Here is an 18,163-nt window from a genome sequence, read left to right as displayed (position 1 = left end):
GAGAATTGCCTGAACCCAGGAGGCGGAGATTGCGGTGAGCCAAGATCGCGCCATTACACTCCAGCCTGGGTAACAAGAGCGAAACTCCGTCTCAAAAAAAAAAAAAAAAAAAAAAGAATGCTAAGATTAGGCTGGGCACGGTGGCTCATGCCTGTAATCCCAGCACTTTGGGAGGCCAAGATAGGTGGGTCACCTGAGGTCAAGAGTTTGAGATCAGCCTGGCCAACATGGTGAAACCCTGTATCTACTAAAAACACATAAAATTAGTCAGGCATGGTGGTGGGTTCCTGTAATCCCAGCTACTTGGGAGGCTGAGCAGGAGAACTGCTTGAACCCAAGAGGCAAAGGTTACAGTGAGCCAAGATCACATTATTGCACTCCAGCCTGAGAGGCAGAGCAAGACTATGTTTAACAACAACAAAAAAAGCTAAGAAAATATTTACAGGAATAAAGTAGAACATTGTGAGCAGAAGATAAAACGTCTATTCACCATGCTACTTTTATTACCTAGTTCCAGGAGGAACAAATACTATATACAGTCAATGTTTATGCCAATCCAGAAAGCAGTAGGGTTGATGGCAATCACTCCCTTATAAAAATACAAAGACAAATTTTACAATAAGATCTTATTACAGTCACTGAGAATTATATGGAAAAAAACTGGACTTGAATTCTGAAAACTTAGATCTGAATCAAGGTTCTGCCACCTGTTGTGTACTTTGGTTAATTACTTTCACCTTTGAGCCTTTTTTCTCATCTACAAAATTAAGACTTCAAACTTCACAAGATGATAAAGAAGAAATTAAAAATGCATCTAATGTGGCATCTAGTATTGACTCAATAATATATTTGCTAACTTTTTGCCTATTCATCCATTCAGTCAAATATACCCATAAAGCAACACAATAGAGATATTGTGAACTACAGAGAAACGTTTCTTTTGCAAATTTTAGTTGCAAAGATACTTTTTTCCTTCAAATGGTTGTCATTAGGACAAATTTATGTTCACTTTTTGGAAGGTCATCATATATTATTTTTTGTTGTAGTGTAAGTACACATTTAAGACCAAATAAATCTATCTTGCAATCATGGGGCACATAGACACTATGGTTTTGTACATTTGTCTAATTGCATCATAGTATATACCCTATTTCTAGTTCCAGCATTACCTTTTTTTTCTTTTTTGAGATGGAGTCTTGCTCTGTTGCCCAGGCTGGAGTGCAGTGGCATGATTTTGGCTCACTGCAACTTCTGCCTCCCAGGTTCAAGAGATTCTCCTGTCTCAGCCTCTCAAGTAGCTGGGATTACAGGCATCCACCAACACGCCCAGCTAATTTTTTGTATTTTTAGTAGAGACAGGGTTTCACTATGTTGGCCAGGCTGGTGTCAAACTCCTGACCTCAAGTGATCTGCCCACCCTAACCTCCCAAAGTGCTAGGATTACAGGCATGCGCCACTTAGCCTCCCAAAGTGCTAAGATTACAGGCATGAGTTCCAGCATTATCTTATCACATATTAGATAATTACTTGTATAAAAGCTCAGGCTCAATAATAAAGTCTATAGATACTGTACAATAGGCCCCCTTGTATCTGCAGGTTCTACATCCACAGATTCAACCAATCATGGACTGAAAATTAAAAAAAATAAATAAATAAAAGGTAACATTACAGCAATTTAAAAAATTCAAAGATAACAATAATATAATATAACCACTATTTATAAAGCATTACATTGCACTAGGTGTTACAAGTAGAGATGATTTAAAATGCTTGAGAACCTGTATGTAGGTTATATGCAAATAACATGCCATTTTATATAATGGAGTTGAGCAACCATGGATTTTGTTTTCTGTGGGGGTCCTGGAACCAATCTCCTGCAGATACCAAGGGACAACTGTTTTGTAGAGGAAAGGTAAGGTAGAGAATATGTTTTATTTTTATTTTTTTAGAAACAGGGTCTTGCTCTGTAACCATGTGATCATAGCTCACTACGCCTCAAACTCCTGGAGGTTCAAGAGATCCTTCTGCCTTAGCCTTCTGAGTAGCTGGGACTACATGCATGCATCACTGTGCTTGGCTAATTTTTTTTTTTTTTTTTTTTTTTTGAGACAGGGTCTTGCTACGTTGCTCAGGCTGGTCTTGAACTCCTGCACTCAAGTAATTCTCCCATATCAGTCTTCCAAAGTGCTAGGATTATGGCATGAGCCACAGTACTCAGCCCTGGCTAATTTGCTTATTTTTTATTTTTTGTACAGGCAGGGTGTCGCTGCGTTACCCAGGCTGGTCTCAAACTCTAGCCTCAATTGATTATCCCACCTTGGTCTTCTAAAGTGTTGGGGTTACAGGTGTGAGTCACTGTGCCAGGATGGGGAGATCTTAAAGAAAGGGCTGCAGTTGGGAATCTTGGGTTCTACTTGTGGTTGTCACTCTCTCTATTAGACTTCTAATGAGACATGTAACTTCAGTTACATGAATTTTTGGATTTCCTATCATTGCTAAATAATAATAATATTATTACCACTTAGAACTGGTGTGATATGATCTCTCAATAATACTGTAACACTTAATTGGTATCTATAACAAAATTTGAAATACATAGATGTTTCTACAGAAATGCAATGTACTCAGCTTATCGGTGTTTCTTTTTCTCAATTGACTAAATTTAGTATTAAATTTGTAGTAACATTTAATTTTAATTTCTTTACCTACTTCCTAGTGAAACACAGGAACACTTAAAACATTAAGAAACAAAAACAGGCTAGCTGCGGTGGCTCACGCCTTTAATCCCAGCACTTTGGGAGGCCAAGGTAGGTGAATCACTTGAAGTCAGGAGTTTGAGACTAGCCTGGCCAACATGGTAAAACCCTGCCTCTACTAAAAATACAAAAAATTAGTTGGGCATGGTAGCACATGCCAGTAATCCCAGCTACTCAGAGGTCAAGACAGGAGAATCGCTTGAACCTGGGAGGCAGATCACACCACTGCACTCCAGCCTGGGTGGCAGAGCAAGACTTTGTCTCAAAAAAAAAAAAAAAGAAAAAAGAAAAAAAAAGTGCTGCATTAAAACTGATTTTATAAACAAAATGACAAAAAGCAATTTCTTCCCATTTGATTTTAGAGACAATTGCTTATAAACAAGAATTTTTGGTCAGGTACCCTGTAGGGTGACCAAACCAAATCCTACCTTGCCTGGATCTACCTAGTTTAGGTACTGAAAAATTCCATGTCCCAGGAAACCCCTGTCCTGAGCCAACTGGTAGAGTTGGTACAGTTGGCTTTTCCATAACTTACAGTTCTATTATCTGCCATTAGAAAAATTCCAGTGCTAGCCAGGTGCAGTGGCTGACGCCTGTAATCCCAGCACTTCAGGAGGCCAAGGTGGGCAAATCATGAGATCAGGAGTTCAAGACCAGCCTGGCCAACATAGTGAAACCCCGTCTCCATTAAAAATACAAAAATTTAACAGGGCGTGGTGATGGGTGCCTGTAATCCCAGTTACTTGGGAGGCTGAGGCAGAAGAATTGCTTGAACCCGGGAGGTGGAGGTTGTAGTGAGCCGAGATCGTGCCACTGCACTCCAGCCCAGGTGACAGTACAAGACTCCATCTCAAAAAAAAAAAAAAAAAAAAAAAGGAAGAAAAATTCCAGTGCTACTGTAATTTATATGTATCTGAAAAGCACCTGCATATTCTTCCTGTTAGTATTCAGTACATAATCATTTGGTTAGCATATAAACATTTATGGAATTTTGCCCCATGAATAGTTATTTTATAAATGTATACCAATATTTTTTGACCTTACGAGGACCTGGGGACAATGGGAGTGCCAAATTACCAACAATAATTATCTTGTCACCAAAAAGGTGTTAATTGGTGTATCTTCTTTTTCAAGAACCTTTTCCTGTTGTTGTTTAAAGACTACTGTGCTTCTAGCTAGTAATCACCATAGCTGGGAAAACAATAACACAGGCAATACCTTTAAGAACAAGTCATTAAAAAACAAAACAAAATAATGTATGTGGGTCATCCCTTGGCCAATGTTGGGCCAGAGAGAAGTTGTTCTACTGGTTTTCCTTAAATAGCACCATAACCTAACCTGAATCTAAGATGGTTTCTAAAATATGTATAGAACGAATGTTAACTAATTCGTTCTATAAAAATATGTATAGAACTATACATATAGTTCTATAGTTCTATACGTATAGTTCTATACATATTTTTATAGAACAAATTAAATAAAATATGTACAGAAAATGTTAACTAACCATCAAACTATGGTTACCATGATTTAGCAATGGTAGGAAATCCAAAAATTCAGAAGCACTGTAATACTGTTTGTGATATTAATAAAAAATGAGGTCAGATCATGGAAAAGGTTTCTGATAAAAATATCAGACCAATTTTATTCACTAGAAAATGGGGATAACACAGGCTGTGTACATTACAAGCATAATTAAAATAAAACTGATTAGGCCAGTTGCAGTGGCTCACACCTGTAATCCCAGCACTTTGGGAGGCCAAGGCGGGTGGATCATGAGGTCAGAGTTCCAGACCAGCCTGACCAACAAGGTGAAACCTTGTCTCTACTAAAAATACAAAAACTAGCCGGGCGTGGTGGCACATGCCTGTCGTCCCAGCTGCTTGGGAGGCTGATGCACAAGTGCTTGAACCTGGGAGTCGGAAGTTGCAGTGAGCTGAGATGGGGCCACTGCACTGCAGCCTGGGCGACGGAGCAAGACTCTGTCTCCAAAAGAAAAAGAAAAAGAAAAAAAGAAAGAAGAAAGGAAACTAGACCTATCAGTATTGACGTTAAAAGCTTTACTTTGTAACTCCTGAGATTACTTTATCAAATCTGATTATCAGTATTTTAAAACTTACAAAATGGAGAAATTGATAGAGGCTTTTAAACATTATAATGGAATTTTTCACTTTTCAAAATCAATTTCCAAAGGGAACCTATAGGTTGAACAGTAAGATGTGTCAACAAATCAGGGATTTAGATTTTAAAAGGTTTTCAATCTGACCAGTACTTCAGATTATCTCAAGAGGGAGCCTTCTTAAGTCTTTCCTTCCTTCGGAACACTCTTCTGGCTCTCATGTCCTGTTTACAAAGATTTAAGCCCCCTGGTAGAAAGGCATAAAATGCTCTGACATGACCCCTAACTTGCCTAATATTTTGCCATCTACTATCCACGCACTTTTAAGCTCCCGAAACTATTAATTATTTGACACACTTTCTGCGCTGTTGCCAGTTCTCTTCGGCCAGACCATCTTCTCCACCTTCTCTGTTAACCCCTAGCCATTCATCAACACTCAGCTCACACAGCACACTTCCATACAAGACTCAAGCATTATCTCTCTGGCTACATTTGGTCCTTGCAGGTTTTTCTATTATTGCCTATATTTTGTTGAAGCATTCATTTCTTTTATGTACTACATAGTATACAATACATATGCATTACAAAGCATTTTTTGTCATTGATGTTTTAAGGCAGCCAGCGGCTTTAAAACAGGGCAAGCGTTCGGTGGTCTTGGGCAAGTCCCTTTTCCTCTTTGAGCTTCAGGTTCCTCAGGTGTAAAATGGGTACTATGGCTCCGTGAAGGTGAGAATATATGTAAAGCCCTTACACAGTGCTCAATTCATGAAAACCATCGTTGTTGGCATCGATTAGGGCCCTCAAGAGGGGCTCTTGTCAGTGGAGTTGAGGAAATGCCCCTTTAAAATGACGTCAGTATAGGACACTTTAAAAACCACCGCACGTCTGTACAAGGGGACAGTATCACACAGCTACCTAAAGTGGGTTCGCCTGTCACACAGTTTTGGGGTTCCACTTACAACAGGTTTCCATCAGTAGGCAAGGGAACAGAAATTTTAGCGGCTCAGGGCTTCCCGGGATTACCGCAGGGCGGCGGGAAGCGCCTTTACCGACGGGCTAGAAGGCCGCGTCCCCACGGGACTACGTGAGGGCCTATGGCCTGCGGCAAAAACCCCCACCTACACGGTCCACGAGTCCCTCTCTCGGTGACTGGTGACCTGGAGACCGCCATCTCTTCACATTAAAGGTCTACGGGTTTCCGCCCGGCCCACACAGCGGCAGCGGAACGGACCGGGAAGGCAATTCCCGCGCAGCGCTGCGCCGGTCCCGGGCCCAGGAAGAGCGGACCGTGGGGTCTCCTCGCGCTGCACGCAGGGGCGGCGGGGCGGGGCGCCGTGACGCAAAAAGAGTGACGCGACGGCGCAGCGCGACGCGGTGACGCACGCCCCTTTGTTGGCTCAGTAGCGATAGCAGCGGCCGTGGAGGTGGCGCTGGGGACTGTTTTCTCTCGGAGGCCGGAGCGGAGCCGCAACTGACTGAGGCGGGCAGCAAGCGGCCCCCTCGCTCCCTCCCTCTCTCCTCCGCGCCCTCCCCGCCGCCACCAGCCGCCAGCCGCCGCACCCGGGGAGGCGCCGCGGCCCCCGGGGCCGGAGCCAGGCCTGCGTCCGGACATTAGCCGGAGCCGGAGCGAGAGCCGGGGCCTCGGCGTCCCCGCCCTCTCCCCGCCTCGGCCAGCGTCCGCCGGGCGTCCGCGCGTCGCGCCATGGACTCGGACGAGGGCTACAACTACGAGTTCGACGAGGACGAGGAGTGCAGTGAGGAAGACAGCGGCGCCGAGGAGGAGGAGGACGAAGACGACGACGAGCCGGACGACGATAACCTGGATCTGGGCGAGGTGGAGCTGGTGGAGCCCGGGTTGGGCGTCGGCGGGGAGCGGGACGGACTGCTGTGCGGGGAGACGGGCGGTGGCGGCGGCAGCGCTCTGGGGCCCGGCGGTGGCGGCGGCGGCGGCGGTGGCGGCGGTGGCGGCGGGCCGGGGCACGAGCAGGAGGAGGATTACCGCTACGAGGTGCTCACGGCCGAGCAGATTCTACAACACATGGTGGAATGTATCCGGGAGGTCAACGAGGTCATCCAGGTGAGGGTGGCCGCCGCGTCAGCTGAACCGGGCCCGACTGGGGGGCGGATTCGGGCGGCCCGCGCGGTCCCGAGGGACAGGCCTGGGCCTGGTGCGCAGCCCAGCCGGGTGCCTCCCGGCCTTGTCTCCTCCGCTGCCTCTGCTGGGGAGAGAGGGTGTCGAAAGCAGAGGTTCGCTGGTTATCCGGGTGCGGGGAGGTGCGCTGGGGGCGGTGCTTCCCAAGTCCTGCTATGGCGGAGGTCTTCGGCCGCCTGAGCCTTCTCTTGCGGGCAATTTCTGCCAGTCTCCGGGCCCTGTGTCCTTCCTCCGGCCGGTCGAGCGCCTACTGGGGCGGGGCGGAGGAGTGGGGTGGGGTGGGGAAGAGAAGTCAGGAAGAATTGGGCCCCGACGAGGCTTACCCCGGCCTTAGCCTCATTTGAGCACTTTTGGAAAGGATTAGGGTAGGCCTAAGAGCAGCTTGGTGTACGGTTGCCCCAAGTGGGCACCAGTTAATAAAGAAATGGATCTTCTTGGCAGTCTCAAGTGCCTACTTAAAGGTGGGGGAAGGGAACTATTTCTCGGAAGAGGTGCTGATGGGCCGCCTTTTCAGATGGTGCGGCTTCTGCTCCCATCTTTTTTACGTCTTTGCTGTTTGTAACCTAACTGCTACTTTTTCTAGTCGTAGCATATGACTAGCTTGAAGTTGTTAGAATAGTTAACTGCATATTGCATACCCATCCTTGTAGCTAAAACAACAAAACGCAGTGTTGTCTAATACTGAACAACACTCTTATTGTGAGTTAGAAAGCAGAGGCCTTCTGCGTCTGCACTCTTTTCTCTGATATTTTCTATTTCGTGGTAAGTTAGGCTTGGTATAAATTGGTAACCATCTTATTTAAGTATGTGTGTCAAATTTTTGCATTTTTGAGCTTCAGAAAATCAAGTTTTCATTTGTTTGGGGGAAAAAAACCTACTTGTCCTGAGGAATCAGGGATATAGCTGAAGAATAAAAATGAAGCTTGGTTCAGTGCAACTTTTAGAAAACCTGGAAACAAGTTACTATTGCTTCTTGCATGTCAGTCATTATTTCTTTAACTTAAATTGGTTGGCTCAATATTCGTTGACAAATTAGAAGTATTGTCACTGCCTACTCGTTGACTTTACATTGTTAACAGATTTTTATAGTATTATAAGTAACAGTTTTAAAAATTAAAGCTTCTATTCAGGCAATGTTTGAATACAGTGTTTTGCATGATAAGAAAAATCTAATAGGTAGAGCTGTTACTAAATAGTGGAAGTCTTAGTTTTTAATATAGAGAACATAGTCTAAGAAGGAAGTTGAGGATTGTAGAAGACGTATATATATATATACATTTATAATTTTTTTTTTTTTTTTTTTTTTTTTTGAGACGGAGTCTCGCTCTGTTGCCTCATCCTCCCGAGTAGCTGGGACTACACATGCGCACCACCATGCCCGGCTAATTTTTTGTATTTTTAGTAGAGTTGGGTTTCGCCATGCTGGCCAGGCTGGTTTCGAACTCCTGACCTCGTGATCCACACGCCTTGGCCTTCCAAAGTGTTGGGATTACAGGCTTGAGCCACTGCGCCCAGTCTGTAGAATATAAATTTTAAAGCTCTTTTATTGATTCTAAAAATATGACAATTGAGTTCTTAGGTAACTAAATTGAGAACTTTTTTTCTTTTTAAGGGAACTTCATTAAAATAATTTGCAGTAAAACTGAATGGTCTTTTCATTTTTCTTCAGCTATATAAAATCTGTTCTCAAATTTATCACCTAGCTTACTGGCATTTTAATTAGCTTTTTAAAAATCATGCTTATTCATTATTTAACTTTTTGACTTACTTACATTCTGTTTTCTTAAACATCATCAGCTTAGATGTGTCCTAATCATTGAGGCCAAAAAGTTCTGTGTGTCACTTCTGCAACAAATATAGCTAATACATACGACATCATTCTTTATTAGCTTAGGTGAAAGAAAATAAATGCTGATGAAATGAACTAATAAGACCTACAAAAAACTAGGGGTTTTGTTTTTTTTGGTGTCCTACTTTTACCATGTTTCCATGCCAGATGTTTGGGAAAACGCTTTTTCTGGTGTATTTCACCATAAGGATGCTCTTAATAGAATTCCTGAACATATAAGTTATAGCCATACCTTGTTAAAATAAACTTTAGAAATATAGCAGTAAAATCAAAGGGTAGGATGTATCCCAGACCAGCTCTTCTCTGAATGGTATAATTACTAGGTCTAAATTAGGCTTTTGTTATGTTGCAAGTTAATAGATTAAGACTTTAGTTACACAGGTAAAGCGTGCACATATAAGAAAAATCTGATAAGATAAGAAAAAATAAAAAGATAAAATAGGCCTGCCACCCAGAGACCTACACCAAAAAGTGAACTGTAGTTATTTTTTTAGACCTTCGGATAGCCATTAATATGGTTCCACATTAATAACAGTGGAACCATACTGTATGTTCTTTTTGTGTTTTCAGTGGTAAAACATTACAAAAACAGATTTTCTGAACAACCTTCTACTGTCAGTTAATTTTTTCAAGAACTTGTATGATTATAGATCTAAACTAATTTATTTAATCAATCTGTTATTTTCTAGTTTATGGCTTTTATAAACATCGTTGAAAATATCCTCGTAAGTCAGCCTTTGAGTATTCTTATTTTCTTGGGAAAAGAACTGCTGAGTCAAAAGAATTTGCTCATTTTCAAGGCAATTGATTCATACTACCACATTGCTTTCAGGAAGGTTATGCTAGTTTTCCCAACCAGTCGGTGTTTGGCCAAAACAAAAAACAAAAAAACAAAAAAAACAACTGGTGAGATTGAAGTTTATCGTGTTTATTGGGCTTGGTATTTTTAAATTGCCCCGTGCTTTTTGCTCATTTTATCCTCTTTTGCCCATTGCCTCTGTTTGGGATATTTATTTCTTACTGAAGATTTCTTTGTATTAATAGAGGTTGGAAATACCAGTTATCTAGGTTTTTAATGTCTTTTTGATAAACAACACGTTTTACCAAGTTAAAAAACACTGAGTTTTATTTAATTTGCATTAGAAAGCTTACTGTTAACCCTACAAATTTAAATTCCCTGTTCCCAGTTCTGATTTTCAATATGAAATCGGGTAAGATACGTTTGAAGGCAAAAAAAGTTTGAAAGATCACCAAATTAACTTAATCTTTCCTTGGGAATTTGATTATTTTTTCTGGGAGAGGAGTTCTGGGGCAATGATGTAAACAGGTTATCTGCAGGTTATGTTTAGTTTTCAAATAGGTCAACATTATTTTTCTTTTAGAAAGCTCTTGCTTTTCTGTAACTTCCCAATTAGCGTTTAAATAAAAGACCAAATTAAACACACTGGTATGTTTGTGGCTACCTGGCTTACCTTTTGAGCTTTTAACAACAACAGCAAAAAATGAGGGTTTTTCTTTTGCTTTGTTTGGAGACAGTCTTGCTCCGTTGCTCAGGCTGGCTGGAGTGCAGTGGCCTATCTCCACTTACTTCGACCTTTGCCTCCCAGGTTCAAGAGATACTCCTGCCTCAGCTTCCTCCCCCAACCCCCCAAGCTAGTTTTTGTATTTTTAGTAGAGATTGTTTCGCCAGGTTGGCTATGCTGGTCTTGAACTCCCAGCCTCAAGTGATCTGCCCACCTTGCTCTCCCAAAGTGCTGGGATTACAGGTGTGAGTCACCACACCACTCCAAGCCAGGGTTTTTTGTTTTGTTTTTTAAATCTTAACCAGTATTGCTATTATTAAAAAGTGGTTTTTTTCTTTTTTTCTTTTTTTTTGAGACAAAGTTTCACTCTGCTGCCCAGGCTAGATAGAGTGCAGTGTTGCGATCTCGGCTCACTGTAACCTCTGCCTTCCGGGTTCAAACAATTCTCCTGCCTCAGCCTCATGAGTAGCTGGGATTACAGGCATGCACCACTTTACCCAGCTAATTTTGTATTTTTAGTAGAGACAGGGTAGGGGGGTGCGGTTGGTTCTCCATGTTGGTCAGACTGGTCTCGAACTGCTGACCTCAGGTGATCTGTTCCCCCCCCACCGCCTCCCAAAGTGCTGGGATAACAGGTGTGAGCCACTGTGCCCTAGCCTTGTTTTGTTTTTAATCTGGGACTGAAAATGAGGGAGTAGAAATACTAGTTTGGTCCTTTTCTACGTTAAGTGTTTTGTTTAACATCATTTTTAAAACCTGAGTTAACTGAAGATGTTCGTTTTTCCAAGAAATTAAATTCAGGTGTGCATTTCATGGTTAATTTAAATTCATTAGTTGAGAGAGGAGGAAGAGGGCGTGAAAGCCTGTGCATGATGTGTGCAGGCATACGTTTTGAAGTTATTAAAGTGTTTGGTATAGTTTAGATGTATTATTCTTGAACTTTTATCTTTTCCCAGCTGATCTCCTTGAGCTGTAAGCTTAAATTAGACCAAGACTTGTTGAATTACTATGGCAGTAGTCTTATGAATCAAACTCTGGGGATAGAGTCCTGCAGTCTGTTTTAACAAGCCTTCAGGGGTTGTTAAAAGTTTGAGAACCGATGATGCAGTTGAAATTTGACAGCAGTGTTTCTCTGTGTGTTATGTCTAGTGATAAATTACTACAGTGGTGGCTTAATGAAGGAAGGTAAGTTTAAGAAACTAATAGGGGGCCAGGAACGGTGACTCACGCCTGTAATCCCAGCACTTTCGGAGGCTCAGCCAGGCAAATCACTTGAGGTCAGGAGTTCAAGACCAGCCTGGTGAAACCCTGTTTCTACTAAAAATACAAATATAAGGTGGGTGCCTGTAATCCTAGCTACTTGGGAGGCTGAGGGAGGAGAATTGCTTGAACCTGGGAAGTAGAGTTTGCAGTGAGCTGAGATCATACCACTGCACTCTAGCCTGGGTGACAGAGATTCACTCAGAAAGTAATAATGGGAAAATTTCCAGAACCCAGGCAACACTTACTAGGCTAATCATAGGGTTGGAAGGTGTTTGTCATTGTAGCTGTTTTTCTTCAGGTAAGGTGGTCTTTACTCAGTATTTTCTTTTTTTCTTTCTTGGAGGCAGAGTCTCTCTTTCTCTCTGTGTCACCCAGACTGGAGTTCAGTGGCAAAATCTCAGCTCACGGCAACCTCCGCCTCCCTGGTTCAAGTGATTTTTCTGCCTTAGCCTCCCAAGTAGCTGGGATTACAGGCGCCCCCACTACACTCAGCTAATTTTGATTTTTAGTAGAGATGTCGTTTCACCATGTTGGCCAGGCTGCCCTGGAACTCCTGACCTCACGTGATCCACCCACCTTGGCCTCCCAAAATACTGGGATTACAGGCGTGAGCCACTGTGCCTGGCCAGTATTTTCAAATATATAAGCCAAACTGATGACATCTTGCATTCTAGATTGGAGTTCTTGATTTCCCTTCCACTCTTAGATTTTTTTTTTTCTTTTTTCCGTTTATCACATCAAAGGACACTTAAGTGCTATAGATTTTTTTTTTTTTTTATTTAAATGCAGAGCGTTGAGTTTTCTTATTTATTAGTATGCTGGAAGAGATACAAAGTCCTGGATAGCATAAATACATCTGTTGAAAGGAATATGATAAGACTTACTCTTAAGGAGTTTACGGTCTCTTAGAGTTAAATAAAACAAAGCTGTTAGGTTAGTGAGTAATTTAAATAAGTGGATGGTAATAGGTGTTTATGGAAGAAACATCTGTGGGTGTCATCAAAGATGGCTAAGATTTGGGTGGATAGAAAAGAGGAAGTCATTCTAAGGAATTGAACGAGGTGAGAATGAGGAGAGTTTGAGTAATGGTGAAGTCAGCTAAAGTAGAATGGAGTTGATAAATGCTGGATAATAATGTAGACCCTGGGAGATTAAATACTGTGATGAAAGATAAGCATAAGTCATCAGATTAGATTCCTTCCTTTTGGGGTTGACCTGTGGTAACTATATAGATTAGTTGTGTTTTTCCTTATGTTACCCCAAAACTTAGTGACTTAAAACAACATGCATCTGTTATATCATAGTTTCTGTTGAGTCATGATTCTGGATGTGGCTTACCTGGGGGCCTCTGGCTCATGGTCTCTTACATGGCTGCAACCAAGGTGACAGCTGGGTAGCACCTCTCTCTCTCTCTCTCTCTCTCTCTCTCTCTCTCTCTCTCTCTCTCTGTTTTGTTTTTTTGTTTTTGAGACGGAGTTTCGCTCGTTACCAGGCTGGAGTGCAATGGCGCGATCTCGGCTCACCGCAACCTCCGCCTCCTGGGTTCAGGCAATTCTTCTGCCTCAGCCTCCCGAGTAGCTGGGATTACAGGCACACCCCACCATGCCCAGCTAATGTTTTGTGTTTTTAGTAGAGACGGGGTTTCACCACGTTGACCAGGATGGTCTCGATTTCTTGACCTCGTAATCTGCCCGCCTCGGCCTCCCAAAGTGCTGGGATTACAGGCGTGAGCCACTGCGCCCGGCGTTTTTTTTTTTTTTTTTTTTTTTTAAAAAGACAAAGGCTTGCTCTGGTACCCAGGCTGGAGTGCAATGGCATAATCTTGACTCATTGCAACTCTCACCTCTCCAACCCAAGTGATCCTCTTACCTCAGCCTCCTGAGTAGCTGGGGCTATAAGTGTGCACCACTACGCTTAGCTTATTTTTATATTTTTGTGGGTTTTTTTGGTGGAAACCATTATTTTTTTGTTTTGCCACATTGCCTAGGTTGCCCTTGAACACCTTAGATCAAAGGATCTGCCCGCCTTGGCCTCCTAAAATGCTGGGGTTACAGGTGTGAGCCACCGTGTCTGTCCTGGGTAGCTGTTCTCAAGACTTGACTGGGAAAGGTTCCTCTTCCAGACTTACTTATTTGACTGTGACCAGGCCAGATTTTCACTCTGGGTTATTGCCCAGATATCAGTTCCTTGCCATGTGGTCCTCTCTATGTAAAGTGGCTAACAACACAGTAGCTTGTTTCCTGCAGAGTGAGGGATCTCAGAGAGAATGCCCCTAAGATGGAAGCAACAGTCTTTTTATAACTTAATCTCAGAAGTAACATTGCATCATTTTGCAATATTCTATTTGTTGTTAAAAGTGAGTAACCAAATCCAGTTCATATTCAAACAGGGCAGGGAAGCCCGGGAATTATACAAAGATGTCAAGAGCAGGAGGCAGGGATCTTTGGGGGCCATCTTAGAGGCTGGCTGGCTGTCTTTCTCTCTCATCTCTAAGAGGTAAATGACAGCTATTGTATAATGAATGCCTTTCTATCCAATCTTTTTGTATACTATTAGGAGAACATAGTGTTTTGGATTAACCATAAATTATTTACATTTGGCTTTGTAAAACGTTATACCTGTAAATTTTTTTTTTTTTTTTTTTTTTTTTTTTTTTTTTTTTGAGACAGAGTTTCACTCTTGTTACCCATGCTGGAGTGCAATGGCGCAATCTCAGCTCACCGCAACCTCCGCCTCCTGGGTTCAGGCAATTCTCCTACCTCAGCCTCCTGAGTAGCTGGGATTACAGGCACGCGCCACTATGCCCAGCTAATTTTTTGTATTTTTAGTAGAGACGGGGTTTCACCATGTTGACCAGAATGGTCTCGATCTCTTGACCTAGTGATCCACCCTCCTCGGCCTCCCAAAGTGCTGGGATTACAGGCTTGAGCCACCGCACCCGGCACCTGTAAATGTTAAACATTCTTTTTTTTTTTTTTTTTTTTTGTGAGACGGAGTTTCGCTCTTGTTACCCAGGCTGGAGTGCAATGGCGCGATCTCGGCTCACCGCAACCTCCGCCCCCTGGGTTCAGGCAATTCTCCTGCCTCAACCTCCTGAGTAGCTGAGATTATAGGCATGCGCCACCATGCCCAGCTGATTTTTTGTATTTTTAGTAGAGACGGGGTTTCACTATGTTGACCAGGATGGTCTCGATCTCTTGACCTTGTGATCCACCCTCCTCGGCCTCCCAAAGTGCTGGGATTACAGGCTTGAGCCACCGCGCCCGGCACCTGTAAATGTTAAACATTCTTTTTTTTTTTTTTTTTTTTTTTTTTTTTTTTTTTGTGAGACGGAGTTTCGCTCTTGTTACCCAGGCTGGAGTGCAATGGCGCGATCTCGGCTCACCGCAACCTCCGCCCCCTGGGTTCAGGCAATTCTCCTGCCTCAACCTCCTGAGTAGCTGAGATTATAGGCATGCGCCACCATGCCCAGCTGATTTTTTGTATTTTTAGTAGAGACGGGGTTTCACTATGTTGACCAGGATGGTCTCGATCTCTTGACCTTGTGATCCACCCGCCTCGGCCTCCCAAAGTGCTGGGATTACAGGCTTGAGCCACTGCGCCCGGCAATGTTAAGCATTCTTAATTACCTTTTAGTGGCTTAAGTTTAAAATAGCTTGTAGTCTCCTAGAATTGGTAGGACTTTGAGATTTTCTAGTTTACTGAGTTTTTAAAAAATTTAGCTACATAATGGAATCACCTGGGGATTTTCTTCATTACTTTTTTTTTCATTACACGTTTTTTAATAGAACATTGTAGATTCACATGCAGTTGCAAGAAATAATGCAGAAATCCCTCATAGTCTTCTTTTTAAAAAAAATCATTTCCATAGGTAATTGGGGAACAGGTGGTACTTGGTTACATGAGTAAATTCTTTAGTGGTGATTTGTGAGATTTTGGTGCACCCATCACCTGAGCAATATACACTGAACTCAGTTTATAGTCTTTTATCCCTCACTCCCTTCTCACCCTTTTCCCCCAAATGTTCAGAGTTCATGTATCCATCTTATGCCTTTGCATCCTGATAGCTTAGCTCCTACTTATGAGTGAGAACATACGATGTTTACTTTTCCGTTCTTGATTTACTTCTCTTAGAATAATGGTCTCTAATCCCATCCAGGTTGCTGCAGATGCCATTAACTCACTCCTTTTTATGGCTGAGTAGTATTCCATCATAGATATATACCAGTTTCTTTATCCACTCGTTGATTGATGGGCATTTGGGCTGAATTGTGCTTTATAAACATGCATGTGCAGGTGTCTTTTTCGTGTGACTTGTCCTCTGGGTAGATACCCAGTAGTGTGATTGCTGAATCAAATAGTACTTCTTTTAGTTCTTTAAGGAATCTCCATACCATTTTTCATAGTGGTTATACCAGTTTACATTTCCACTAGCAGTGTAGAAGTTTCACTGCATCCATGACAACATCGATTATTTTTTAATTTTTTGATTATGGCCATTCTTGCAGAACTAAAGTGAAATTGCATTGAATTCGACATACTTTTTTTTTTTTTTTCTTTTGAGACGGAGTTTTGCTCTTGTTACCCAGGCTGGAGTGCAATGGCGCGATCTCGGCTCACCGCAACCTCCGCCTCCTGGGTTCAGGCAATTCTCCTGCCTCAGCCTCTTGAGTAGCTCGGATTACAGGCATGTGCCACCATGCCCAGCTAATTTTTTGTATTTTTAGTAGAGACGGGGTTTCACCATATTGACCAGGATGGTCTCGATCTCTTGACCTCGTGATCCACCCGCCTCGGCCTCCCAAAGTGCTGGGATTACAGGCTTGAGCCACCGCGCCCGGCTTTAATTCGACATACTCTTTACCGATTTTTCTACAATGGTAACATCTAAAAAGAGTATCTTGCAAAACATCTTGCACAGTATCACAATGAGGATAATGACACTGATGTGATCTAGTGATCTTACTCAGATTTTCTTACCTGGGGATTTTAAAAAACACTGGTACCCAGGCCCTACCCCATACCGAGTGAGTCTTGGGGTGGGAGGTTTGGGCCAGGCTTTGCCATTAAACAAAAATCTTTCCTGGATTATTTTAATGCACAGCCAGGGTTGAGAGCTCCTGCTTTGGGAGGCCGACGTGGGTGAATCATCTTAGGTCAGGAGTTCGAGACCAACCTGACCAACATGGTGAAACCCCATCTCTACTAAAAACACAAAAATTAGCTGGGCGTGGTGGTGGGTGCATGCCTGTAATCCCAGCTACTCAGTAGACTGAGGCAGGAGAATTGGATGAACCCAGGAGGCAGAGGTTACAGTGAGTTGAGATCTGCCTGGGTGACAGAGCAAGACTCTGTCTCTGAAAAAAACTTTCCTATAACACTACCGTCTCTGCTTAACTACAAGTAAATAACAGTGAGCTATTTTGTGATGCAGCTCCATCCAGTGTTTGCCTATTGTTTTTTTTTTTTTTTTTTTTTTTTTTTTGAGACCAAGTTTCGCTCTTGTTACCCAGGCTGGAGTGCAATGGCGCGATCTCGGCTCACCGCAACCTCCGCCTCCTGGGTTCAGGCAATTCTCCTGCCTCAGCCTCCCGAGTAGCTGGGATTACAGGCACGCGCCACCATGCCCAGCTAATTTTTTGTATTTTTAGTAGAGACGGGGTTTCACCATGTTGACCAGGATGGTCTCGATCTCTTGACCTCGTGATCCACCCGCCTCGGCCTCCCAAAGTGCTGGGATTACAGGCTTGAGCCACCGCGCTCGGCCGCCTATTGATTTTTTTTTAATGGAAATAAAATCTACTTACATATTAACTTTTACTCATTGTTCTTAGTACCAGTAGCACCCTGAATGCTTTTGTTTTTTTATATAACTATTGCTTTGGAATCCTTAAGGAAAAACTTCTTCCTGAGGTTAATCAACCCCCTTTCCTCAGTCGTTCCTATCTTCTAGGTAGCCACTTTCTTATAATAGGCATAGTATCATGGGCCATAACTTGACTAAATCATTGTTAAATACACAACTCATCCTTTGATCTTGACACTATATTACTATATAACTTCATATAAATAGCTTAATTATTTTCATTAAATGATGGGATAAGTAGAAGAATGAGAATTTATTTAGGCTGACATTGGGTGAGATAGTCATCAGGCTGCTTCTAACTTGGAGTGACTGGATCCTTTGGGGCCCACAGAGATAGTACTGGTGGTCCTTGCATTATTTTCAGTGTTTTAAAAAGCCTCATGTATATATTTTTTAAAAGCTTTCAAGCCACTTTATAGATTCAGTAGATTTCTTTAATCACTTATGATTTAAGTTTCTTTCTAAATTTTTGATTTTTTCCCCCTAAATTGTCATTCACCTAGTGATAGCTGACTTGATCTGAAATACAATGGTTTCCCCTTAATTGCAGTTTCAATTTCTTTTTTTCTTCTTTTTTCTTTTTTGCAGTTTCAATTTCAAAGGTTTCAGTTAACTGAGGTGTGTAACAGTTTGAA

At 42.5% G+C, this 18,163-nt stretch overlaps 2 protein-coding genes across 5 annotated transcripts in view; one reads left to right on the top strand and one right to left on the bottom strand.

The window, feature by feature from the left end:
* The window catches only part of LOC120364003 (uncharacterized), a 40,211-nt gene extending 33,724 nt beyond the window's left edge, over positions 1-6,487 (bottom strand). For 3 of the 4 annotated variants that reach the window (XM_039469286.2, XM_074392699.1, XM_074392697.1), the window contains exon 1: positions 5,998-6,487. In XM_039469286.2, the coding sequence (XP_039325220.2) occupies positions 6,056-6,487 (432 nt within the window). In that variant the 3' untranslated portion in view covers positions 5,998-6,055. Of the gene's footprint in view, positions 1-5,834 lie in introns of all 4 variants that reach the window. The other variant, XM_074392698.1, reaches the window with a different exon arrangement.
* Positions 6,488-6,491: 4 nt separating this feature from the next.
* Positions 6,492-18,163, top strand: part of ARIH1 (ariadne RBR E3 ubiquitin protein ligase 1) — a 129,821-nt gene continuing 118,149 nt past the window's right edge. Inside the window, exon 1 of the mRNA XM_039468840.2 lies at positions 6,492-6,952. Within this exon, the coding sequence (XP_039324774.1) occupies positions 6,578-6,952 (375 nt within the window). The 5' untranslated portion in view covers positions 6,492-6,577. The remainder of the gene's footprint in view (positions 6,953-18,163) is intronic.

Source organism: Saimiri boliviensis, chromosome 2 (assembly GCF_048565385.1).
Source record: "Saimiri boliviensis isolate mSaiBol1 chromosome 2, mSaiBol1.pri, whole genome shotgun sequence".
Classification (NCBI taxonomy): Eukaryota; Metazoa; Chordata; class Mammalia; order Primates; family Cebidae; genus Saimiri; species Saimiri boliviensis.
This window is presented reverse-complemented; position numbering and strand designations above follow the sequence as displayed.